Genomic DNA, 26,760 nt, shown 5'->3' with positions numbered 1-26,760 from the left:
CCTGGACCCCTGATATCGCGTGATGAGACGGGCACTTCACCTCTGGGGTCTTCCTCCCCGAAACCCATCACCCCAGTCTAACCGTGAGAAAAACGTCAGAAAAGTTTCAGTAGAGGGACATCCTGCAAAATACCTGAGTAGGCCTCCTCCAGACTGCCACGGTCATCAACAACAAGGAGAGTCTGAGAGACCGTCACAGCCAAGAGGAGCTTAAGGGGACATGACGACTAAATGTCATGTGTGTCCTGGGTGGGGTCCTGGAGCAGGAAAAGGTCCTTAGGGAAAAACTAAGCAAATCTGAATAAAGTTTGCACTTTACTTAATGATAATATAACAATATTGATTCATCAATTATAACAAATATACCATATTAGTATAAGATGTAAATAACAGATGAAATTGGGTTATGGAAACTACTATCTTCTCAATTTTTATGTAAATATAAAAGCGTTCTAAAAATAAAGTCTTTTTTTAAGTTTATTTTTAAAAAAAGATGCAAAGAAGGATGGCTCTTTTTGCTGTCTTTGGTTGTGACACCTGGAGCTGCAGCAGCCACCTTGCAGCCATGTTGGGGTCCAAAGCAGAGATGAGAAAAGTTTTCTGTAAATAGTAAATATTGCAGGCCTTGGGGGCCACTTGGTCTCAGTTGAAACTACTCGACTCCACCTTTATAGCGCAAAAGCAGCCATAGACAATGTGTAACTCAATTGGTGAGGCTGTGTTCCCATAAAACTTTATTTACAAAAACAGGCAGCTGGGGCCTTGGTCCACGGGCCGTAGTGTGCTGGCCCCTGGTCTAGAGGACATATTCAAACAGCCCAGGAGCCCGGCAGGACCCTGGGGCATGGCAGAGGAGGGATCGGGGGCCCTGACACTCTCGCTTTAGAAAGAACACATTTCCTTGGTGCTTAAATCACCGTTTGCCTATTTTCTGTTTCTTGTAGCCAGAGGCCCCCAGACGATGCGAGGGTCCTGCTGCCTTATGCCTGCTGTCCCCTGTGTCCTCCTGGTGCCACTGGGGTGAGTGGGGGAGGGCAGGGGAGAGGCGGGCTCTTTCTGTTGAATGAAGAGCTGTCTCTCCCTCAGCTGGACAGCTAGCCCTTACACCTCTGTCCACCCGTCTGTCCCATGAGGGAGTTTGAGGAAGTTGGTTGAGGGGACGGTGTGGGGTGGTGGGATAGAACATCTCGACTCTTGCAAGCTGATGAGAAAGAAAGCCAGCTGACCCCTCTGTGCCTCGGTTTCCCTGTCTATAGAACAGGAGTGTTGTGAGAACGAATGTCGTTGGGAAGCGCAGGCCCCGTCACTCCTGGGAACATGTAGTTATCCCCCTAGACAATGGATATGACCCTGGCTCTGACCTCAAGCAGCTCCGTCTCCTGCGGGGGACGAGCCATGAACTCCACAAGCCATGCAGTGACTCAGTAGAGGGACACGGGGATGCACAGAGGAGGGCAACTGACCCAGGCTCGGGGCATCCTAGAAGGCTTCCTGGAGGAGGTGCTGTCTGTGTCGGGTCTTAATGCTTGAAGGAAGGTCAGGACAGTGAAGGGGTTGGAAGGAGGGGGTTCTAGGCAGAAGGAGCAGCAGCGACAGTCATGAGGGCGCACAGAGAGGGCGGGCAGGATGCTGTTTGCTGGAGCATCGGGTAGGAGCGAGGGAGAATGGAGAGGATCCGCAGGGCCTTGAGGGCCTCGATGAGGCGCCTGGGCTTCCTCTGGAGGCCACGGGAGCCGTGGAAGATTCTAAGCCCTGTCAGATTTGGGGTTGACCCGCCCCACTGCCCAGAGGGGTGGAAGGAAGGCAGGGAGGAAGTAGGGGTGGTCACCCAGGCCAAGTGGGGATGGACACAAGAGAAGTAGGAGGGTTAGGAATTTTCTCCGCCCCACACACAGGGCTGCAGGGGCAGAGGGAAATGGGGGTCCAGCAGGAGCAACCCGGAGGAGACAGCAACCACCACCGAGAACAGGAAATCCCCGTTTCTCTGGCCAGATTCCAGAAATTTCTCAGAAGGCACTGGCTGCTGGGCCCTGCGAGACGGGTGGGGGTGGGGGTGGGGGAGGAAGCCAGACCAGGTGACCTGTTGGATTGTTAGGTGACCACAGAGGTTCCCGGACCCACAAGGAGGCACCTGAGCCTGCCACCCCCATCTCAGACCTGCCAGTGTCAGAGCTTCGGGGAGGCCGGGGACGGGCTCTGCCTGTCGCCTGCGGCAAACACCAGCCTGGGGGCTGCCGAGAGGAGGGCGGGGTCTGTCCTGGTGCCCTGTGTCCGAGGCATTGGCGTGGTGCTGCCACGTGGTGGGTGTGCAGTATCCGCCTATCAGATGGGCTCTAAGTGGAACCCGAGGGCCTCCTCCTGGTCACGTTCTGATGACCTCCGTGATGGGCCCAACCACGCTGGCTTCTCAGTGTCCCCCGACCCTGTGTCGGGCCACACCACTGCCTTCCAGGCTGCTGTGCAGGGCGTGAGGGGCCGGCCTGCCCCCGGGGTGGTACAGGAGCCCCGCTAAGTCGCTAAGTCCCTAAGTCCCCTGCGGCTGCGGCTCTCTGTCTCCCCTCCTTCCTCCCTAATCTCTCTCAGCTCGCAATCTAGCCTTCCACAACCCCCTGGCCGTGTCCTCCTGTGGTGCCCGTCTGGGCTCTGCCTCTAAAACCAGCAGGTGGGTTCTTTGAGGTCAGGGGTTGGGCCCGATGCGCTGGCATCACCTCTAGCCTCCTCTGCGCCTGGCACAAGCCGAGCTCAAAAAAACACCAGAGGAGTGAAAGACGAGACCTTCCTCCCGAAACCAGCTGCCCACTTCAGTGGGGAACTTAGCATCATGCCTGGTACCTGGCAGGTGCGCCCGAGAAATACTAGCCGTGCTGATTCAGTCTTCGTTCTGGACAGACACAGTGGCGTCCCTGCAGCTGCTCTCAGAGCCAGGCGTGGGGGTGGGGGGTCTCCTTTTTGATCAGAACCCAGGACTACCCTCTCTGGGGGGAAGGCTCTGTTCTGTCCTGAGCCCTGGGGGAGGTGGTGCTGTGTGCTCAGCCCAGGGCCTGCAGACGGATCTGAAAGCTCCGAGGGGCATTCGACAGGTGGAAACCCTCCCTGGGAGCCCGTCATTAACAAGAGCAGCCAGTGTGTGTCTCTTGAGGACGTACAGGCTTTATCTCATCAGACACCAGGTACCACCACCTCCCAGACGCCGCCATCCACCCGTCTACAGACGAGGGACTGAGGGTCGGCACGGTGAGGAAGTGGAGCCAGACTATGTGCCCGCTCTCCCCACCGAGGGGTAAGGAGCTCTTGGTTTCTCCCCAAGGCTTTGTCATCGTGGAGGTTTTTCTCCACCAGAGAGGGGGACAGGTAAGGCAGGTGCGCAGAGTCCCGCCCTGATCATAGGCTCTGTGGTCCAGAGGCTCCCAAGACCCCGGGGCTGAGACCTGTGTCATCCCTGCGGAGCAGCTAGCAAACTAGCTGCTGTGGCTAGTTTTTAAAAACCTTGATCAAACATTCAAGTTGGTTCTATTTAGAGAAACAAGCGAGTTTCCACAGTGGGCACTGCGGTTTCCCCACTCAGACCCCTGGGATCCCTTTAGGGTTCTGTGAGCCCTTCCTCCTGTTTCCATGCACGTTGCTCTAATGGCTGGCACCTGGGAAGGTTTTCAGGGTCCACCTGGGGCTCGTGGGACCCTCACTGCTCCACTTTTATGATGAAGAGCCAGGAGCGTGTGGGAGTCAACCTCTCTCCCGGGAGCAGCTTGCACCCAGAGCTCCCCACAGCTCCCCTTGGGATCAGGCTGAGGCTGGACTTTGCCTAAAACCAACCCCCTGGAGTGGCTTCTCCTTCTCTGTCCTCTTTCCGATTCCCTTAACTGTCTCCCCTGTAAGCACAGCCTTGATTCATCCCTTCACACGAATCCACGCCTCAGTGTTTACTTCTGGAAGGGCCCCACCTAAGACAGTTTCTTGCAGACCTTATCAGAGCTTTCGTCATGCTATAGAGAGTAACGATTTTCCAAGAGGGAGGAAAAGTAGGCTGTTTTGCAAACTCTTTTAACCCCAATACCACCCCTTTTAGCAGAACCACCTGCCTGAGCAAGTGTTTTCACTGGGCTCCCTGAATGCTGCCTGAACTAAAACAGGGAGGTTGATGAACTTGCTCAAGGCCACACAGCAGCTTCGGGGGATCACTTCCTCCCCCCTAAAAGCATCCTGGGGTTGTTGCTGAAGGTGGTGAGGGGCAGGGGAAAGCAATGCCAAAGAAGTGAAACAGCCTCGTTCCAAAGAATTGTAAAATTTATTGTGTAAGTATTGCAGCTTTTCAGAATGTCATCATTGCCACTAATGATTATTGATACACAACAAGCGATTTCATCAGGCCAGTGGATTGGCATCCAAATACAGAGTCTCACACAGCAGCAGCACAGGCGCTGCACCCAGCGTGCCACGGAGAGTTTACAGACGTTTAACTTGAACAGAACCTGGGGGACAGGGCCGCGCAGGGGAGCGGATCCAACGCCAGGAACGTGACGTCGACTGTCGCCATCAGCATGACCCCCATGGAATCAGGCAGCACATGGGACACAGTGGGTCCTTCTGAGCTCTACAGTACAGCACGATCTGAAGCGTGGTTTCCAGAAAAACAAGACATTTTCTTTCCTAATCATTGGGATGTTTTATGGATCTGCAAGCTTTGTGTTGCATGTAGAAAAAAAAATCTCTCAAACGTGTAATTCACAGGGAAGACAGACGAGGACGGGGAATGGATTCCGTTCTCTCCCTGCCCTGGTGTTTGCTGGACGTGGGAGAGAAGTTGCCTTCAGCTCTTTGCAAAAACACTGGGCTTTGGGGGACACGGATGGCTCTTAATGCACTTTGCTAAGTCCGTCTGCATAGACCTGGGCTTTGCGGGGGAAATGACTTTCCTCGGGAGGAAATGTGACGGTTGACAAACAGGGTGACAGTGAGAGGGTTAGAGAAAGCTGAGCTCTGCCACGTCTCTGAGCCCAACCTGGTCCCCCTCCAACCAGCCACTGCCGAGGGCCTCCCTAACTTCCTACTGGAAAAAGGTGGCCTCCTGGGGGGCACTCAAAGGCTTCCCAAAGACAATGGCACGACAGCCAACATCTAAAGGAGAGACTGCACCCCCAGAGTCCTGGGGTCCAACAGAGAAACGAAGAGCTCACTCCAGCAGTAGTTTCCAGAAACACACCCCACCAGTTTTCTAGGGATGCACCCCGACTTTGACAAGCCACTCCGCCATGAACTTCTGCAGCTGTCACCGCTGGGCACGAAGCCCAGGGACTCTGCAGCATGCAGACCTGGACTGCAACAGGGAGGCGTCACCGGAGGGGCTGCTCTGCCCCCGAGAGGCTGAGGTCAGTAACCCAGCCACAGCGTCCTCCTCCTAACTGCAATACAGCACAGACAGACCACCCACTGAGCAACAAGACCCACCGGTTTGGCTCAAGAGGACCCCAGGGAGGAGCGCTTTGGCCTGGCTTTCAGCGGGCGCTGCAAGGTCCACCTCCAGGGTGTCCACCCAGATGGGAGCTAAACACAGCACTTGACGAAAGAGGCTGGAGGGGTGGGGGGGGTGCCTGACCAAGCGAGGCACATGGAGGCGGATGGCGGGACAGACTCGAGGGCGCTGGGGACGTCTGAAAAGGGGCAGCCCTTCGCAGACCGTGAGCGGCGGACCCGTCCCGGCAAGGGGGGCCTTGTCGGGGACACTCGCTCAGCGACAGGAGCCCACCGCTTCCTCAGTAAGGCACTAGGGAGACGCTGCACATAAAGGAAAGCTTTAACAAAATTTCATCTATAAATGTGTCCCTGTACCTTTCAGGACAAACTCTATTGATTTCTTTGCACGATCTTTTAAAAAAAGAGTCCTCTTCGAGAGAGAAGCCAAGTCTGGGCTGAAGACCCCCCAGAGAGGCAGGCTTTATCGTCAGGGAACAAGAACTGTCTGCCGGGCTGGTCAGTGGACACTCGGACACCACGCCCATCTGCTGGTCACCGTGTTCTTAAAATGCAGATATAAATAGAGTTCCAATGGTCAGAACTTCAGAACTGTTCTCAGGTTTTTGTTTCTCAAGTAATAAAAAAGTCACTTAAAAACAATCATTATTGCCTCTTACACCTTTCTCGCATGTTACTCTGCTGGCTGGCATTGTGCCGAAAATGAGAAAACACCTCTGTGGGCTGGAGGGGGTCACCCCATGGAATACAGCAAGTCTGCAGCGGGAGGAAGGACCACCAGCTCCAACCACTGTCCCCAGTAGGTCCCAAAGGGCCCCCACCCCGCTCTCTCTCCTGTCATCTCTATTTGCACACGCATGTGCCCACTCACACTTCTTCACCTGCACATGACCACCAAGGGGTCCCGCCGAACCCAAATCTATGCAGTAAAATCCTGGTAAACGAGAGTTGTGTCTGATCAAGATGCCTATGAAAACACAGATAAACAAACACATCAGACACGATTGTTTCCAGGGGGAAGGGAATGGAAATGTGGGAGAGGAGGTAAAGAATTCTGCTTCTAAAGCATAAAGCAAGAGTCTACGTTGGTTTGACTGTTTCTTAACCCTTTTGCGTGTCCTGGGAGAAACCTGGGCTTGTCAGCTTTTCATCTCTGGTCTTCTGTGTACTGGCCTGTTAACTGAGAATCGATACATAAAGAAAAGACAGGGACGAGGTCAAATTCCTAATACTACAGGCCCTTCCTCCACGCCAGTGGACTGCACCCACCTCAGCTGAGAAATTCACCGCCAGCTGATCGCCCCCCCAAACACCCTGCACAAATAAGCCATCTATCCCCTCTGGCGGGTCCCCGGCAGCACACACGGGGACAGGCTGCAGCTTCGAGGAGTGCCTCAGCCCCTGCCTACGGGGACTTTCATGGTTAAAAAAAGTGGAGGAAAAACTAAGCTTCCTTCAGTAACGGTTTATTTTCATTTCGGGAAAAGCAAAGCCACCACTTGGAACTTGCTGCCTCGAGTAACTTTCCTATTTCGTCTGCGATCCAAAGGCTGTTCTGGCCCAGAGGGAAAAAACGTGTCTCCTTTGGGGGGAATGTATAAGGGGGTAATAACCCATCACTAGACAGAAGCTTCCACTTCACAGGAAAGCGGTCCGTCCAGAAGCCTCTCTCCAACTTCCATGCGGAGCCCACCCTCTGCCTGACACCGACAACCACGAAATTCCGACATTTCTCCCTTAAAAGTCTCGACAGACACGATAGAAGTTTCCATCAAACGAGCACTGACATATTTATATTAAAAAATAGTGCAAAAGCTCAACATTTATATAAATAACTCTAAACCCCTGCTTTGTCATTTTTTTCTTTACAAGGTAATGCACACTTTCTGAGTTGGCACTCAAAATTGCCATTTTTTTCCTCTTCTAGCTCAGAAAACAACTTTTTTTAATAGGCCTCTTCTAATACAAAAATACTCCTGCCCTCGCACATACAGTTTCTCTTATTTTATATATATTTATATATATAATATTGCAGATCTTTAAACAAAGGTTTTGTGCAAATATGTCTTTAAAGTTAAGTGAAATCATAAACAAAAGAAAAGAAGCATTCACGCACACAGCTCAACTAGAAACAGAAAAGACTAGTGTAGGATCTTTTTTTTTTCCTCTTTTGCCTTCAAGACACAGCTCAACAAAGAAACGTGGTTTTTTGCAAGCTTCCTTAGCTTGTGCATTCAGACCAGACAGAACACGTAGATATTTATACACAGAGAGGTGGGGAGAGGATGGTACGGCCGCCTGCTCTCCTCTCTTGTCTCTTTAAGTGCCGAGTGTCGCTTTCCCCACTGCCGCCCGGCCCGGATTCCTAGAGAGGGTGTCCTTTCTGTTTATCCTTCTCTTTGCTCCAGGCGGCTGTGCTCTCCAGCGGGGCGATGTGCGCGTGGTGGAGCCGGGTCCCCTCCAGCAGGGAGGGCGGCCCGCTGCTCTGCTGATGCTGGAAGGAGGCGGACCCGGGGTAGTGCCCGATGACCTCGCTATAGGTGGGGGGCGGCCCCTCCATGCGCCCGCCACCCCCGTAGCACGTGGCGCTGATGCCCGAGTTACTGCTGGGGGGACAGGGGCCGCCCAACACGGCGCTGTCCATCAGGTCGCTGTCGAAGATGGTTCTGTTCGGGGGCGCGCGCACCGACTCGCGGTTCAGCTCCAGCTGCTGCTCGGGGTCCCGCAGCTGGAGCGTGCAGGGGCCCTGGTAGGGCGGGGGCTCCTCCCCGTCCGACAGGGAGATGGTGGGCGGCAGGTCGATCTCGTGCTGCAGGTACGGGTAGGTGGGCTGGAAGCGGTGGAAACGGCCCCGCTGGGCAAAGGGGGGCACGGCCAGGCGGTCGGAGGGCCGAGGCGGGGTGTAGACCTGCGGCTGGAGGGGCAGAGCAGAGTGAGGGGCCCCTAGAAGCGCCGCCTGAGACTGGGGCTCCGCTGCAGCGACTCTGCTCTCTGGCAACGGGAGAGGGGGCAGCAGGGTGGGCGGGAGGGGCTGGGCCCGATCGCAGGGGGCCCTGGAGCATGAACACCATCAGAGTGCAAACAGGGGCAGCCTTCGCCCTCGCCTGTCACCCATGTTGTGGGCTGCTCCCTGGGGGCAGGGAGGCTATAACCCCCTGGCAAGGGGGTCCCAGCACCAAGGACATTTCTTCAGGGAGGGGCAGAGGTGTGAGCCTGCCGTAGCTACTCTCTTCCAGCAGTGGGAGGCGCCTCGGGCCTGGTGACAGGGACCTGCTGGGCGGGGGGTCCTTGGCGTCCACTACAGCAGCCTTGGGGGACAGGCCGAGACGGAGAGCAGGGGGCGGGGGGGTGGTGGAGGGGAGGCAGCTTGGGGTCTTACCTCTGAGATTCCATTGCCTGACACGGTGCTCTCCGAGGGCCAGAGGCATCCTTCCTGGACAGGGAGGAGAGGGGCAGGGTCAGCAGGATGGACACGGGTGGGAGAGCAAAGGGTCAACCGGCTTTGACTCTGAGATCTTCCATCTGGAATTAGATCTTGCACCCATCCACGTCTCTCCATCCCCACCCGGCTACCCCGGCCCGGGCCCTGGACGTTCCTCTCGGACATGACCACAATCGCCTTGGACGTGACCACAATTGCGTCACTGGTCTCCCAGCTCCACTGCTGTCCCCTGAAAATGCACCCTCCACTCTCACTTTCCGAAACATACACCTGATGGGTGGGTCCCTCCTTCTCAAAACCCTCCAGCACCTTCCCACGTGGGGACCTTAGAATAATCCAAATCAACTCGTGAGCTGGCTGATAAGGAAGCCCGGCACGATCCAGCCCTCCCGGCCTTGACCCCACTTGCTTGCTGCGAGAAGACCTTGGGCAAGTCACTTAACTTCCACGCCGAAGCTTCTGCATCTGGAAACATGGATGATTATAGTACTTGCCTCGTGGAGTTGTTGAAGAACTTAGGGAGTCGAACATGCAAACCACCTGGAGTGCATGTGGCCCTCGGGGAGCACAGGAAAGTGCTGGGTGCCACCACCGCTCTCCCTCCAGCCACGCTGAGCCACTACCTAGCGCATCAGAGTGCTAAGTGCGAACCTCAGGGCCTTTGCACTGGCCATCCCACTGCATGGCTGGCTCTTTCTTGCTTCAATTCCAGTGCTCCCTGCAGACTTTCTCTGACACCACTGTCTAAACCCTGTCCTCCGCTATTTTCCTTCACAGCACCTGTCATACCTGTGATCATCTTGTCTACGTTTTATTGAGCTCTTTACAGTCTGTCTCGCCCTCTATATTGTGAGCCCAGTTTATAGGTGAAGAAATACAGGAGCGTAATAAGCAAAGTGCCCCAGGCAGCTGCTACGCCACAAAATAACAATTCGGTCAGTCAACCAACAGGGAGTGCGGCACCTCTTCTGTGCCAAGCTCTGGGCCAAATTTCGGCATGTAGCTGCCTCCTCACGAACTTACGCCCTCTGTTCTGAGATTCCAGGGGGGCCTGTGGCTCCCCCCAGGCATCCGGGAGGCTGGCTCTGGACCCCAGTCTGCCCTGGTGGCCAGGCTGCGTGGGCTCTGTGGGGACGACTTGGCCCCGACACCCACGTGTGAGCTGGAGCCCCAGCACAGGCTCCCTCACCCCCACCCTCTGTGGGCAGCATCCGCCCACTCAGGCCACCCGACCTCGGCCTGGGCTGCGGGTGGAGCCTGGGGAGGGCAAGCCCACCTCGCAGAGGGGCCAAGAGGCCAGGAGACAGCGTCCTCTGCAGACTCAGGGCCCTCAGCTCCCCCTGAGCTGGAAACCCTTCCCCAGGCTCCAGGGACATCTCTCAATCGATGAAAGCCTCCCCCCGCCACTGAGATTCCATTTCACAGGGTCAGGAAAGTGGGACCCCATGTGAGCATCAGTTCATCTGGGGGCAGTCCAGACACTGGCGGTGTGCAGTGACAGCCCTGGGCCTGGGGGACAGGGGCATCTTCTTTTCATTTCACAGCTTTACTGAGATGTAACTGACATATAATAAACTGCACAAAGTAGACTACTTGGTTAAGCTTTGGCATATGTATATACCAGGAAGCCATCACCACAATCAAGACAATGGACATATCCACCACCTGAAAGTTTCCCTGGGGGCGCGTTCTCCAGGAGGTCCCAGGGAAGACATTCTCACCTGCAGTCTGGGGAGGAATGGCTTGGACGGCTGCAATTTCCTGTATGGCCACTAGGGGGCTCTGTGTCTCTCCAAACTATCCCGTTAGGAACGCACTCACCCCACAAAGACTCAGGGGGTCCAGTACGTTCCAGGCACCGGGAGGCAGAGAGCAGACATGCACCCTCACTGTTAAGATGGACATCAATGGCCATTTTGTTACTGATATTAGTAATGCTGCATCAATTGCTGCCTTGGAGCCAGGCACGCTGCTAGGCTCTTCAAAGCACTGTCTCAATTCTCCCAACAAACCTAAGGCAGGCTGAGGTCAGACAGCCCAGCTGAGGTGGCCCAGCAGGTAGGAGGCAGCACTGGGGTTCAAACCCTCGCCCATCTGCCTCCAGGCCCATTCAGGCTCAGGCCGGTCCTGGCAGGCTCTGCGGCCCCCAGCACAGTGCACGTGTGTGCCAGGACGCAGATGGGGGACATCCACCCGCTCCCCATTAGTCATGAGCCCTGGGGAGGGGTAGGAGCAGCCAAGGCCAGCTCAGACGCAAGGTGACCTCCACAAGCCCTGCCTAAAACCCTCCCACGAGGCCCTCCGTCCCAGACCCTGCATGACGTAGCCAACAACCTCTTCCCCTACTACCTCCCTCGCCTTAGCCCAGGGGTTCTCCACCTGGCAGCACAGTGGCACACCCAGGGAGATTAGGAAAACACCAAGCAATGCCTGGGGCCCCCCATAGACCGAGAACCACCCACCAGCCTCATCACCCGGCTACCTCCAACTTGTGCACCTAGAGGTCACCTCCTCCTCTGGGGAGCCTTCCAGGAACCACCCACTGGGCCAGATGCCCCTCCCCCGGCTCCCACAGCATCTCAGCTCCTGTATCAGCTGGCTCTGCTGCCCTGGACGAGAACCCTCTCTCACACAGAGGCCGTGTCTTACTCACCTAGTTCCCTAATTTGGAGAAGGGCCTGACAACTCCTTCTGTCGCCCCCTCCTCTCCCTGGCACCCCAGGCTCTGTCTGGCTCCTCTTTCTAGAAGCTTCCTTGAGTTGAGCTGGTCCAGCCTGCTGATGGCTTCCCTGTCTAGACCAGGGGCCCACTGTTTCCATAAAGGGCCAGAGAGTAAAATATTTTCTGCTTTGCCGGCCAGACGGTCTGTCACACCACTGACAACGGTGCTGCAGGGCAAATGCAGCCAGAGAAGATACCCCGGGAATGGGCGTGGCTGGGTGCCAATAAAACTTTATTTACAAAAACAGGCAGCCGGCCCCCAGCCTACACCTTGACGACTCCCGACCTGCCTTTAACTTCAGACTCTGAGGCACACGCCCGCTTGACGGTTCCATGCGGCCAGATGTCACGCCTGACTCTTCCCTTAGGCTCCTCGGGAATGTTCTGCCCCATCTCAGTGAACGGGATTGCCAGCCACCAAGCTCTGCAGGCTAAACATGGGGTACTCATAAATATTTATCGAAAGAATGAAATAGTGGGTACTGGTTAGGACCCAGCCCGACGCAAGGGGCCCCGGGGGTGTTCTGGGTCCCCTGGAGGCCACAGCAATGGGCCCTGTGGGGAGCAGGAGACCCACTGAGGGCTGATTTGGGGACAGACGACGAAGCGTTGCCCATCCAAGGCCCTGGCTGAACCTCCAGTCTGGTCCCGTGCCTGCCCCACGCTGCGGTGGCCTCGCGCACAAGCCCAAGTCTCCCGAGGGAGCTGCGGGTGGGGTGGCCGACGCCGCTCGAGACACATAATCTGGGGGAATAATTAAAGGCTGCTAAGGAGAGGAGATGCAAAGCAGGGGCTGTCTGTCCAAATTGGTGCCTGAGAGCAAAGCTCTCAGCAGCCCAGACACGGGCAGGAGGCGTCCCGGTGGGGCGTGGCTGCAGCTGTCCACTGCTCACACGTGCCCCGTGTAACGGGACCTGCCTCTCCAGGTAACACTCCCCTCCCCTGCCCAGCCAGGACAAGCCCCTTCAGACCCATGTCTGTGCCATGCAGCCGTGACCATCACGCAGTATGTCCGGCTCCTGAGAGGAGCGCTGGGCGGGGAAGGCATCCCAGGGCCTGAGGGCTGCCTGCACTTGAGCTCACCCTCTGACAGACAGCAGCAGACCCTGAAAAGCAGCCCTGGCAGGACAGCCGTGCCAGGGGCGGGCCCAGCCTCAGGCAGACAGCGGCCGGGTCTGGGGCTTTCTGGGAGGTCATGGGGCCCCCAGACGCCTCAGCCGTGCCCTTTCTGGCGGGGGGTCCCCAGGGGAGCCGCCACACTTAGCCCAGGCCTACCAAGGCTCTGTGTTTACCCAGCCGGGCATCCCCGGGGGCCCGTGCAGGTGGCGGGGTAGATGGCAGGTGGGGGAGGGGGAGGGGAAGGGGGGATGACAACTTTCTTTTAGCCGCAGGTGTCCAGGAAGCAGGGCTCGAATGCTAACCTCCACAGACAGGCCTGCCTCCCGCCCCGTGGAAGCAAGGAGCCCTCATCCCAGGTCCACTGCCGTGTCCCCAGCACTCTGGGCTGACGGTCCTCGCGTGACCGCACGGGCAGGCAGGAAAAAGGCCAGCTCCACCCATTCTTCAGACGCATACACTGAGGCTCAAGGGCAAGATGAGCCCCCGGAGCACGAGCTGTTGGGCTGGTGTCTTCTCGTCTGTCCAAAGTGCCCTCGCTTGTCCCAGCATCGGAGGGAAGACAAAACGGGCCGGGGCTCTTCAAACTGCCACTTACAAGCTGCATGGCCTCAGGCAAATGTTCCTACTCTCTGAGCCCGTTTCTCCTCCCTAAACGGGGTGCCCCGGCTGCTGAAGTGGGGAAGTCTGCGAGTGCAGCAGTGGCAGGCAGGTGCGCATCGCAGGGCAGCTGGCGGCCCCGTCGTTGGGGTAACGGCAGTAAACGAACACACAGGTGAGCCGGCTGTCGAAGTCCCAGCAGTGCCCAGCGACCTCGGACACACACTGGGCCTCAGGTTGGGGGCACCTGGTGCTCCCCTCAGAAGGACCAGAGCAGCTGCTCCTTGCCCTGGCAACCTGGTGACGCGCTGAGGCCTGACGCAAGAGAGGCCCAAACCTGCCCGGGACGGGCCAGCCAGCCCGGCTTGGCTCTGCCCCGAAGCTCTGCCGCCAACCCCAGGGATCCCCCAGAGCCCAGGTCACGCCAGCACTGCCTCCTTATTCCGTCACTGTCCTCGGTGGCCAGCACACAGGGCTCAGCGAGGCGCTCCCGCCCACTGCCCCGGGCCGCCCGCCTTCTCCCTGTAATTCCCCGCCTGCCCATCAGACAGCCGCTTCTCTCCCAGACTGTTAAATTACACGTCGCAGGCATGGAGACGGAGGCCATGCAGAAAGGGACCCTGCACTCCCCTCGGTCCCTCTGCAGAAAAAGCGCCCGCGCAGGGAGAGTGCAGCCCTGGAGGCCCAGGTGAACGGAGGGGACCTGGGTGTCTAAGCTGGAGGGCAGGTTCCCACCCACCGGGAGCTGCTCCGGCTGCTCCGACGTGCCGAGTCCTGAGGATATGTGCTGGGGCTCCCAGGACGCCCAGAGAGGCTCGCGATTCTACTCACAGATCGAAACGCAGCGTTACCATTAACAGCAGGACAGTGCAACCTTTGTCCCCCTCTGCACCCCCTGTCCCCCAACCTCACTTCAGCCTTCAGAGCCCGGCCTCAGAGCCTCGCCCCGACTATCCCAGCTGAACAAGCCACCCCGGGATTCTCGGTGACAGCCCTTCGGCTTCCTTCAGAGCATGAGTGTCATCTGATTTAGGTGCTCCTGTCTGTCTAGACCCAGCCCAGCAGGCACCAGCCGATGGGACCTGCTCACAGCCATTTCCCCCCAGTGCCGGGCGGGTTCAGGCACACAGAGGGTGCTCAGTAGATATCTGCCCAGTCAGTGAAGGAATGGGTGGGTGGGTGGGTGGGTGGCTGGTTGGATGAGCGAGTAAGTGAATGGGTGAATGGAAGCACCTGCACAGCCCTGGTCAGCGGCACCTGGGCCCTCACTCGTGCTGAACCCTGAATCCTCTGGGAGACAGGGCATCGTCAGCCCCTTTCCCCATCTCGTGGAGCAGGGACTGGTCCAAGGGCAGATGGCCAGGACCCGTGGAGCTGGGGTTCAACTCAGACCCAGGAAGGGCCTTTTCCCTCGTGACCTGTCGCCTCCAAGGCGCTGTGAGTCCCTGGCCCGACGCCTGCAGAGCGCTGGCCCAGGGCAGGGCCGCCTCCCATCCGTCTGGGTCACGGCCGCAGGACTGCGGGCACCTTGCCCACCACCCTGTCCCATCAGTCCCCTGCCTGTACCCAGAACACCCTCCTCACCGCCGCCCCCCCCCCCCCGCCGCCTCCCCTGCAGCCGCTGACAGTCTCCCTGCTTTCAGTCTCGGCCCCCCAGCTCCAGGGGCACCCCGATCAGGACACACGGGCACTTCTGTGAGGGGACCCACTGCCCTGGGAGCTCAGAGGGCGGACGGGGTGGGGGGCACTCACCGAGGACAGGGCGTCTTCTCTCCTCCTGCCCTGGCTGTGCCGGCCCATGAAGGAGCGCGCTGACAGCTTGTAGTGGCTCAGCAGGCACGTGATCACCACCACCATCACCATCACCACCACCACGATGATGGTGATCTCCACAAACTCCAGCTCCGCTGTGGGACCAAGGTGGGCGCATGAGACCTCGGGGACGGACGCGGCCGGGGGCTCAGGGCCCAGCCATTCTGAGTGTTCACACCCCCCCAACACGCTCCCTCCACACGGCTACACACCCTCAACACAAAAACACCCCAACACACACGAGCCTTAACACACACCCCAACACACTTACATACCCCAACACACGAGCCCCAACACACACACACACAGCAACAAACACAAACACAGATGACACACAAACATGTACACACTACACATTTACCACACACACCACCCTCAACAGGAGTGTGCAGGGACCCCCCCTCGGTGACGAGGCCTCAGAAAAACCGCACTCCAGGGACTGCAGATGCCGCAATTCTCATTCTTTTCTTTGGTTTTGTTTTGTTATTCCCCTTGAAGGCGGAAAAAACCTCAAGTGCTAGAAGAGGAAGAAGGTTATTTTGATCCTGCCAGAGCCGGGCGGTCTCTGCTGACTCAGGCGGGTCCGTGTCGAGGCGGCTCGGCAGCTGGTCGTGGTCGGTGCCAGCAGAGCCCCCAGCAGCGGGCGGGACGCCGGCGCTGGTCCTGCCAGGGCGCTGGGCGGTGACATGGCAGAGGGGGCACCCGCCGCCAAGCTCCCCAGCCTCCCCAGCCTGAGGCCCCCGCGGGGGCAGACCACCCGCCCCACCACCCAGCACAGGAATGTGCTCCCCCCAGACCCCGAGGGCCACAGGAAGCCTCCCCACACCTGGGCACTAACAATCAATTAGCCGAGGGCTCCCCAGGGGCACAAGTTCAAGCTCAGGGCCCCTGACTCAGCTCTTCCTCCCCCGAGACAGGCAAACCGAGCAGGACGGGCGAGGGCGGGGGGAGTGGAAAGCAACAGGCAGCGTGGGGGGCGCCGAGTCAAGGGCTCTGGCCACTTGTGCTGGGCCCACCCAAACTCCAAACCCGGCGAGGGCCAAGCCCTCCAGCCCCAGCCTGTCTCCTGAGGACAGCAGTGCGTCATCCTAGGCGCACGTTACTGTTGGTCCAGCAGTGGAGGCTTCCCCACTCAGAATCAACCCCCCACATCCTCCCCGAAGCCCCGGCCACCTTCTTCCCACCCAGGCCCCCAGGACGCCCACCTCCTCAGGCCACGTCATACATCTGCCCTACGGTGCCAGTGTTCACCTAAGGCCTTTATGAGTCGGGCGAGTCTGCCCCCAGGGGACATGTGGCAATGTCTGGGGACATGAGAGGCTGTCACAACCCGGGGTGCTCCTGGGATCTAGTAGGCGGGGGCCAGGGTGCTACTCAATATCCAGCACACAGGACACCCCACAACAGACAGTGATCCGGGTGACGTGCCGAGGTCGAGACTCCCTCTCCAGGGCCGAGCATCCGGACAGGTGCTTTATTATCCCATCTGTCAGGTGAGGAAACCGAGGTCCCGAGGTCAGGGGACAGACTCTCGCAGCCCAAGGGCCCACAGCTGCTGGCTCCTCCCACTCGACTGTCCACTGGAGGTTGGCCTCTGCCCCCGTGAGGCCTCTGGGTCCCGGGGCCTTGGCGGTGGCCCGGCTGACACTGCATCCCCATCTTGCCCTGGAGGGGCCGGGAGGGAGAAGGAACTGGCTGGGGACTATGGTGAGCCTTGCCCGAGCCCCGCAAAGGCTGGGGCCCCGGGTAGTGGGAAATCGGGCAAACCTCCAATGGCCCACTGGTCACCTTCAGTTTCCCGCCAGGAGGGCGGGTGGGGCCTGGGTCAGGCAAAGGCCAGGCCTCTGACCCAGTCACTGTGGCCACACCTCCTGCCTCCCCAGACAGGCTGGTCCAGGGCCTGGGCAGCCTGGCCTGATGCCGTCGGGCCTGGGTCCTGTCTGTTAGGGCCCAGGATAAAGCCACCCATTCAGGGGACACACAGGCCTGCTTTGTGCAACACCCACGCCCGCCCTCCTCAGAGGGGCTGCGAGTCCCTCCCCAACCTCATGCACTCTTCACCCCAGTGGGGACCTCGGCCGCGGGCACCCCTCGGCCCCTCCCCTGCTGTCTCCAGGGCCCTGCCCACGCTGGCCTGGAGGAAGCGAGGTGTGTGGCTGCCTTTGGCCCTGTCCGAGGCCCTGGTGGCCTGCAGCGCCCAGGCCAGGCTGCTGCCCTCCTCCTGGTGTCCGGGGCCCACACAGCAACAGCGAGTCGGCGGCTGAGGCAGCAGGGCCAGCAGGGGCCGAAAGTGGGCAACGGGTGAGACCCCAGCGGGCCGAGTGGGTGTAAACAAGCCCCTCGCAGCTCTCCTGGCTCCCCAGGAGGGGCCGGAAGGGCAGGAGTACCTGACTTCTGGGGGCCTGTGTCCAGAGAGGGAGAGACCACTCCCAGAAATGAGCACAGGCCCCTGAAAGCACTAAAGTGACCACCCTGGTCCCTGTGCCACAAGCCCATTAGGAGACAGAAAATCCACACAGGGAGGGAAAGAAAACTCTCGGAAAAAGAGAAATGACAACTGACTTCTGGGCTACACTCTGGAAGCCAGAGGCCTGGGGTCCAGGCTGAGGAGGAGGGAGGGTCCTGAGGGCTCCTGAGACTCCGGGGCCCTGGACAGCGGCTCCGGCAGGACCCCCAGCCCCGCTCTGTGTGGCCCTGGACCTCACCTCTGAGGCCACCCCCGCTTCCCTGGTAGAGGAGGAGACAAAGGGCACCTGCCAGCAGAGCCGTGTGCAGGCGGGGTGCTCAGCACACAGGAGTGCTCCCTCAAGTGACCGTGATTAACGGGGGGCTCACCAGCACCACAACCACAGCAAAACCAGGACAGCCCAAACCTGTAAGCCCGAAGAAGGAGGGTTAAGCAGGACCGTGCTGAATACTCCAGGCCACACCCAGGCAGGGAGGCACGGGTGGGTGGGGCATTGAGGGGTGCAGGTGAGTCACCCTGACCCAGCAAGCAGAGAACACCTGGGCCAAAGAGGTCCCGAGGTCTCCACCCAGGCCTAACAGCGACCCCCACGCTGTGAGGACGCGGCTGGGTAAGCACTGATACTCTGGTTCCCCCACTGGCAGCATCGGGGGTCTCCGACGCACCCACTGAGGACTGCCTTGGCCGTGGTGAGTCCCGCCCACAGCACCCCCCATGCACTTTCACACTTAGGGTGCTGCTCCCAGGAGACACCACCTTCGGGGACAAGAACCCACTTCTCAGGGAAGCACACCATGAAGGTACCTGTTGGGAGGCGGCACAGTCCGCAGCCCCCACTCACAGGACCGGAACTGCAGGCAGCCACCCTCTTCACACAGGCTAGCGCTGTCCACGCGGGCCCGGCCCACTCCTCCCGACATCCTCTGCCTGGCCCTGTGGGCAGCCCGGGCTTCAGCATCCCTGCCTCGACTCCTCACTCCTGCTCCCACGGCAGGCATCGCTAGTCGAGCATGAGCTCCCTCCCCACCACGTCCACACAGCTCTCCAGATAGACAAGACTAGCTGAAACCCCAGCGGGTCAGGCGGCACGGCACTCGAGACAGGACAGCCCCGTGGGGCCACACCACGGATCTCTCCAGAACCTAGAAACCTTTGTGAAGCTGCCTGACCTTGAACACTGGCAATGCATTCAACAATTTTAAAAGCACTGGGCAGGCCAAAGCCCACACAGCAGGTGGCTTCGGGACTTCTGGCCAAGAGGAGCCCCAGTACACCTGCCTCAGTTTCCCCAATCTGACAGACCTCCCCTTTGCCTGAACATGAGGCCAAGTGCCCAGCGTGGTACCTGCAGGGGTGGGTCCTACCAGTGCCTCCACCCTGGTCTCGAGTCTCCCGGGACCACAGACTCGCAGCTAAAGCCTGGTCACAGACAAAGGGGGCTGAGCTGGTCCACAGCCCCCCTCACTACTCACAGCAACTGCCGAGATGACTCTAACGGCTACAACACGTGCACCGGCCCGTGCCTGCGCCTGCCGCCCCAAGTCTGCAAGGTGGTGCCGTCGCCATAGCCATTCTGCAGATGAGCAAACTGAGGCTCAGGGAGAAGCTGCCTGAGCACGCACCTAGAAAGAGCAGGGCTGGGTCCTGAACCCAGAGCCACCCCTAGAAGGGGGAAGGGCCGTGTTCTCCGCTAAATCCTCCTGGCTTCCCCAAAGCATCAGTTATGTCCCCATGCCCCGAGGACCTCTGAGAAGGCCTGGTCCTGCCTTCCGGCATCTGCCAGCTACCAGCCGAGTGACCCTGGGCACATTTACCCCCGTGAGCCCCAGGTACAACCTTGCGGGGTGGGGATGAAATAACACTGTAAGGAGCTCAGAACAGGGCAGAAAGAGTGAATGCTCCACCGTCCCCACTGTCACAATTCCCACACCCCAAAGGGGACAAAAGGCACCCCTCATCTGGGCCAAAGCCCTGGAAACTCTGAGGTGTGCCGACTTTCTGCTTGGCCCAGAGTGCCCTACTGGCCCCTGCCCCAGGGTTGTGGGTTTGGGGCAAGCTGAGTCCAAAAAGGTCATCGAGGTGGCAGCTGCACCCACGGCCACCAGGGACTTATGGGGACTTGTCCCTCCACCGAGGACCCGGCTATGAGAACAGGAGCCTTTGGGGAAAAAACCTTGAATTTCCCTCATTTTGTTCTGGGCATTAAGTCTGTCCACCGTGGAGAGGGCAGGGGAGCAGTTCGCCATTCTTTCTGGTAACTTCCCCTTGGGGGTGGGCAAGGACGTGGCAGGCCCTCTGGGGTGACCGAGCCCATCTTCCACATGCACACTAAGGTCACTCCATTTTAATTTAGCGTCCTCTTTCCTCATGGATAATCTCAAATTAACAGGTTCGTCCACCTCATTGGAGTGGCCTGACCCTCCCTTCTGTCTCCTCCTCCAGAGACACGGTCACTTTGGGATGTGTGCGCACAAGTCCCTGCTCCTCTCCCAAGCCGTGTGACACTAGACAGAGGGGCAGTGTGAACCATGCCCCCCAAATGCCAGGCACGGCCCGCATTCTGACTCCCGACGAGCATCATCTTATTGAATCCTTGCCGTCACTCTGTGATGTAGATACTAACACGACCCCCACTTTACAGATAAGGAAAGTGAGGTAGAGAGACGTGAGATGACTGGCCGAAGGCCACGCAGCCTGAGGGCCCAGACCCCCTAAGCCCGAGCTTTCAGCGCCAGGTTAGGCCAACCACCCACACCCAACGGTCCTGGGTACCACGGCCCCAGAATGTCAGAAACAGCGCGGGTTTGTGTTGAGTGGGACTTGAGCGGGAACGGTCACCAGGCTGGATGGGGGCTGGCTGGAGCATCATGCGGTCCACGAAGCCAGTATCTGCGGCCAGTGGTACCCACGCCCCCGCCTCCGTCACAGGAGGGTTGGGAGGGAACCTCGTGCCAGGCAGTCGGGGAGCTCTGGGCACCTTCCACGGCACTGCATAAAGACACTAAGAGCTGCCATCCCCTCTGCTGATACCCGGGTGCCAAGGGCCTCGCCAGGACAGGACTGCCCGCTCGAAATTCCCACAACAACCCCCAAGGTGCAGCATCGGCCCCATCCCAGGCGAGGAGCCGGCAGAGCCATCCTGCGTCTGCAGCTTCAGGCCGAGGTGCCTCACCTCCTCCCTGCAGTGGAGCCCCCCGCGGCTGGCGAAGCCAGGATGCTCTCTCAGAATACAGTTTTTTAAATAAAACTAAATTAAAATTAAATAAAATTGTGGCCTAAAAAGGAAGCCAATTATACCAAAATAGTTACCAAACTCTCAACCAGATTTGCGATGTGGGAAGCACAGACAGGATTACCTTTGTGACACGGGGACGTTACCACATTTAAGCGACCTGACAGATGTCAGTGTGACACGAACTCTGTGGTTTCCACTGGTGACCACATCACAGCTGCTGCCGACGCAGCTGTGGTTTGGAGCCCGTGTTCTGCCCGGGGGAGTCAAGGCCAAGACGCAATGCTCTTGCGTCCAAGTCCATGGCCCCGTTCTTGGTGATGGAGCCTCAACCTGAACTAAGCACAGAGCAGGAGGTTTGGGTCAAACCCGGGTTCAGCCACTTCCAGCTGTAAATGGGGAGAGGGCTGGCATAGAATTTGGTGATGTGTGCGAAGAACATGCCGAGCCCCAAGTATGGTAAGTGGGTGCAACGGTCACTAAGGTTTCTGTTAATCATCGGAGTGGCAGTGGGGCACCGGAGCTCATTCTCGCTCCTCGGCTGGAGAGCTGGGCCAGAGTCCACCTGGCTCCCGCCAGCCCACAGCAGGTTTCCAGACCAGACGACCCCTCCTCACCCACCCGCCTTGTGTCTGCTCCCAGCGCAGGGGCAGCCGGCGTGCTTCCTGGTTAACAAGCAGCCCGTGCAGGCGGCCCTGTCTGGCCTCCTGGCCGCACACTGAGGAATTAGGAAGTGGCGCTGTCTGAAATTTATGAAAATCTAATCTTGTTAGGCCTGCCTGGATGCGACCGGCCGGGGCGGGCCTCACTGTCATTCCTCGGAGCCCCAGCCTGCCTGGGGTTCCTGCCACTTCATTTACTGCCCTCCTCCCCCACCCCACCCCCACTGCATTTGAATAAGAACCCAGCTCCTTTTCCCCCCAGAATTTCAAATAAAATTGAACCAGACGTCAAAGGAGTAACTTTCTGATCGCTCCTGGTGCCATTTCAAACACCGCCGACGGCACGTTTATTCCTTAGGGGAAGACCATTTATAGGTAAAAAGATGGATCTGTCTCTCTCCGAGGTCTGGGAGGCGGGCAGCAAATCTAGGCCAGTTTTCTCACTTTTAAAAAGAGACTGCACCGCTTCCCCAGTGCTGACTCGAGTGTGCCAAGTCGGGCACCTGTGACGTGAACACATAACCCTGAGACTCTGTCCGGTGTCAGAGGAAACAAGCCACACGCTGGCTCTCAAGGGGTGGGACTGGCCCTGCACCAGGGCCTGAGGCTCCTGGCGTTGCCGCTCATGGCGGAATTTAGGGTACAGGTTAGGAACACAAGGTTTGCCCCCGAGGTACCTGGGTTCGAATCCCAGCTTTGCCACTTACTGTGACCTTAGGCAAACCACTAGTGTCCTCATCTGGGGAAAAAACGGAGGGATGACCCAGTTCCCACTTCACATGGTGTGGTGAGAACTCCACGAGGTAATCTGGAGCCAACACCTCCAGACGGGAACCGTGGAACCAAGAACTCCAGGCCCAGGCCACGCCTGCCCCCTCTCCCCACATAGAGCTGGGCTAGGGCCGTCCGAATCCACAGTGGCTGGAGAAGGCCCCCCAGAGTGCCTCCCCTCGGCCAGCGCCGTAGCTGGTGGACAGCGTAAACTGGCAGCACCTCTGTGGAGCGAAACAGCAATCGTTCAAAACTTTCAAGTGTGAATCCTAGACCAGGCAGATCAACTTCCGGGCATTTATCTCCACATGTATTTCTCCTGGGACTCCCTTTCGCTCACTCGGCTCTGACCAGGTATTCCGTAAAAGGACCAAGCACAGCCCCACCTCAGGGCCTTTGCACACGCCCTTCTTTCTGCCTAGAATGATCTTTCCCCACAGGCACAGGCTTGCCCCCTTCCCTACGTTCCGTCTCTGTTCCAATGTCATTTCCTCACCCTGTCTGAAACAGTGCTCTGCCCCACGCCCCAGGACCCACGCTCTGTGCCTGCTCCATCGTTCTCTGGAGCACTAATCCAGATGCTCTTTGTGTCTTGGCTAACCGTTCATTTCCTGCCTCTCCCTAGAGCACCAGTGTCACCAGAGGGGACTCTCTGCTTACTGTCTGTGTCCCCAGCACCAAGACAGCACCCTCCCCAGAGCAGGCACGCAGTAAATATGTTGAATAAATGGTCACCTTTGCTCTCGTGCACAGAGGAGTGTCAAGAAGGCCTGCAGGTTTGCACAAAGGGGTAAAATCCTAGGCACCACTTCAGCGTCTGCCAAAGGGGCCAATGCAGCCCCGGAAGGCACGGCCTGCAGACCTGTGTGCACTGACACGAAAAGATGCCCCAAGACAAGGAGGAGAGGCCACCAAATAGGACGAGTCCGTTTTTGTTTAAAAAAGAACATGTATACTTTAAAATAACAGTGAATTTTATGGTACATACCCACATCTATGGGTGACTCTCTGCACAGACCAGGGGCCTGCAGGACACACACGTGGTTACCCTGGGGACAGGCCCATGGAGGGGACAACCCTTCCACATAACACACACTTGTGAGTGCTCAGCATTTTCGAGCACGTGTCATGCCATTTATAGTAAAAGAGAAAAGACGTAAGGAGCATCTGCCAGCATCCAGAACAGACAGCCGCTCCCCATCATGAAGCTTCCCAGGTGGTCTCCCCGCAGAGGGCTGTCATTCGTGTCTGCAGCACTTCCGAGGGCGGCTGAGGTCAAGCCCCTCAGCCTGGGGTTGAGGGTATGAGCCCAGACATCAGGTGGCCTCTGATCGGCCCTGGGAGATTGGACGCTGCGCTGCGATCGCCCTTGGTGGGGCCAGGAGGGGGCCTGACCACCTTGCAGGTGCCCCTGGCTGAGAAGCCCAAGGTGACACCAGGAGTAGACACTCATCTCCCCCCGGGCCTGCCCTCCCCTTGCCTGCAGAGGGGGAGACGCATGTGGCCGGACATGCAGCTTGCCCTGTGAGGCAGGGCTCTCTGCCTCTCCCCAACACCAGGCTGGACTGACGGCCACTCCAGGGAGGAAGGCGTCCTCGGCCTGCATGGGGCTATCGCGCAAACGGGACGACAGAAGATAGTCCAAGCTCACGCCCTTCTCTCTGCCTGGAGGCCACTGCCAGCCTTCTCTCACCTGGCTGACGCTCTCCCTCCCTTCCTCCCCCAGGCACACACACCATGCACACACACCTGTGCACACATGCACTTCCCTGCTGGGCTTAGCCCTCCCTCTCTGGACTCTCCAGCAGGTGGGTATCCCCCACTGAACTCTTACTGTCTCCCTCCCCTCCAGTTAGGAGCATTTCAGGATGCGCACCCGGGACTCAGCTCTATAGTCCCCCCCACCAGAGCCAGACAGAAGGACCCACACTAGTCTGCCCCAGCGGAGGTGGAAGCATCTGGAAGTGCAAGGGACCATACAGAATCAAGGTGCATTAATTAGACAATAAATACAGGGCCAGGTTTATAGGATTTTGCCGATAAATCATTAACTCCACAAATCCTCTTGACGGGTACCTCGTCCTGGTTTGTGGGAGCCCTCGGGTTACAGGTGCGCTGCCTTCTGAGACCCACCTGGCAGAAGTGGGGAGCCTCATTCACTCTGGGGCTCCACCCCGCACACCCCGAGGTCATCTCTTGGGAGGTGGCCTTGGAGGGCCTGAGGCTGCGTGATGGGTGAGTGCCGGGTCTGAGAGCACGTGTGGGAACCGGATGGTGAGACGAGAGCTCCAGGGACAGCCGAGGGCCTGTCTAATCATTCTAGAACCTCGTGATGAAGCACTCCTTCAGTGGGAAAGACAAAGCAGTGCCTTTTATCTTTCTCGCTATTATCCAAATGGAAAGAACTAATGGGATTTTTTTTCTATTGTCACCGACATCGAACATCTTTAAACACCCACTGTCAGCAAAATATCCATCACCGTTCAAGAGTTATTGGCAGAATGGAGCGAAGTTGCGGGGAGAGAGCCATCTCCATCAATGGACACGTTGGAGGTGCAGTGGAAAGTTATTTAAAATAAATCAGCTGTGTTCTGTTAATTGAGGAGGAGGGAACAAACGGGGAGCGAGGGAGTCTGTCTGCGGTGGTGGTGCTGACGGCCGTAATAGTCTGGGAGGGCATTTTGGCAGCACCTATCGAAATTAAAAATGCACGCTCCCTTTCAACCCAGCAATTTTAACTTCCAGGATCTTATCCAACACAAAAATTCACAGAATGGCCTGAAAGCGTCTATGTCTAAAGACACCACTCCAGAGTTTCTCACAAAGTGAACAATCAGAGACCACCTAAATCCCACTAAACAAACCCTAGTACATCACATCATGGAATACGATGGGGCCACTGGAAAGACGCAGAAACCTACAGTACAGTTTCTCAACCTCGGCACTACTGACACTGTGAGCTGGATGGTTCTCCGTGGTGGGGGCGCCCTGCGCATCGTAGGGTGTGCAGCAGCACCCCTCGCCTCCACCCACCAGATGCCAGTAGCACCTTCACCCCTAAGTTGTGACACCAAACTGTCTCCAGACTTTGCCACACGTCCCCCGGGGAGCAGAATCATCCCTGGCTGAGAACCACTGGGCTCTAGGTCTGATGACGGATAGATGTTGGTAACTACTGTTGAGCAAAAATAATGAAATTGGAACAGTTTCATATGTAATATGGACTATATAACAGTCCATATATAACACGGACCCGTTTTCATAGCAAAAATGAGGATAAAAACCAAATTGTTAATGATGGCTACTTCTGGGAGAGGGAGACTGCACCACTTACTCTGTATTTCTATATTGTTTGCACTTTTATAACAAGCATTGATCATTTTAATTTAAAAAATCTTAATTAACAGACTAAGAAGACTCAGGCACGCGTGTACGCGAGTTTCCGAGTGCGGCTGACAACGTGACCCTCGCGCGCCCTCGCCACTCGGGAGGCCCCGCGTGCTCCTGGAACCCAGCAGATGTTTCTCTCAGTGACCGATCCTCAAGAGCCTGGTGTTCCCCGACGTGAGCCCGAGCGGCTGCGCCAGGAGAGGGGCGGGGAGCCGGGGCTCAGTCTCCAGGCCTCTCGGACACAGAGCTCCGCTCTCGAGCGGGCGCCACGACGCGGCCGGCGTTTAGCGGCTTGTCCACAGCTCCTCGTCCAGTCAGGCCATGTGTGGCACAGCCTCGGAGCGCCGGCGGGACGGGCACCATCTGCCGGGGTCTCAGCGCTGACCTGGCTGCGCCCCTGCCTTTCAGGACCGAGAGGGGCCGGGCTATGCTGGGTCTCACCCAGGGCAGAGGCGGGAGGGGGACTAATGGCTGAGGTTAGGTGTCAGGAGAGGCCGGAGAAGGTGTGAGGGCCTGGACGGGCTCCCCCACACCCTCAGGCTCCCGGCACTGAATCCGAGTCAGTCAACACGGGGCAGGATAGTCCCATGGTGAGCAGGAGCCCTGGAGCCAGACCCAACTCCAGACCAGTGGCCAGATGTGACGTGAGGGAGTTATTTCATTCTCTGTGCCTCGGTTTCCTCGTCTGGAGGAGCGGGGCAGCACGAGTGCCCACCCCGAGTCTCGCAGATGAGGCGGGCGGGGGAGCACACACTGCATGCCATGAGCAGTGCCCGGCGCACGGCGAAGTGGGCCATAAACACCAGCTGTCATTAACCGGGGCGACTGCTGGGCTGACACCCGGCCCTCTGGGCCCCCAGCCTCCCACCTTCATTGCTAATTGCCTCCTGATTGCCCGCACGTGCCTCTCAGCCTCCTGGCTGCCCCGGGAGCAGAATCTCTGCTTCCCTTATGCCAAGCCGCTGCCCAGGGTGGTCCACCTGCCCGGGCTGCCCTGTCTCCTCTTCCTGCTGCCAGTCCTCGGGGGCCCGCTTCTGCCCCAGCCCCTGAGGCCACGTCCTTCTCTGGTGTCTCTGGC

General features: G+C 58.3%; 1 protein-coding gene across 1 annotated transcript in view; it reads right to left on the bottom strand.

Annotated features, from left to right (window-relative positions):
- Positions 1–7,590: 7,590 nt before the first annotated feature.
- PMEPA1 (prostate transmembrane protein, androgen induced 1) overlaps positions 7,591–26,760 on the bottom strand; it is a 56,925-nt gene continuing 37,755 nt past the window's right edge. Inside the window, exons 2-4 of the mRNA XM_087445087.1 lie at positions 15,101–15,255; positions 8,849–8,902; positions 7,591–8,383 (exon numbers count right to left, since the gene is read on the bottom strand). Coding sequence (XP_087301213.1) covers positions 7,835–8,383; positions 8,849–8,902; positions 15,101–15,255 — 758 coding nt within the window. The 3' untranslated portion in view covers positions 7,591–7,834. The remainder of the gene's footprint in view (positions 8,384–8,848; positions 8,903–15,100; positions 15,256–26,760) is intronic.

Source organism: Ceratotherium simum, chromosome 21 (assembly GCF_057802395.1).
Source record: "Ceratotherium simum simum isolate JZ-2026a chromosome 21, ASM5780239v1, whole genome shotgun sequence".
Classification (NCBI taxonomy): domain Eukaryota; kingdom Metazoa; phylum Chordata; class Mammalia; order Perissodactyla; family Rhinocerotidae; genus Ceratotherium; species Ceratotherium simum.
Note: the sequence above shows the minus strand (reverse complement) of the source record. Positions and strands in the feature narration are given on the sequence as shown.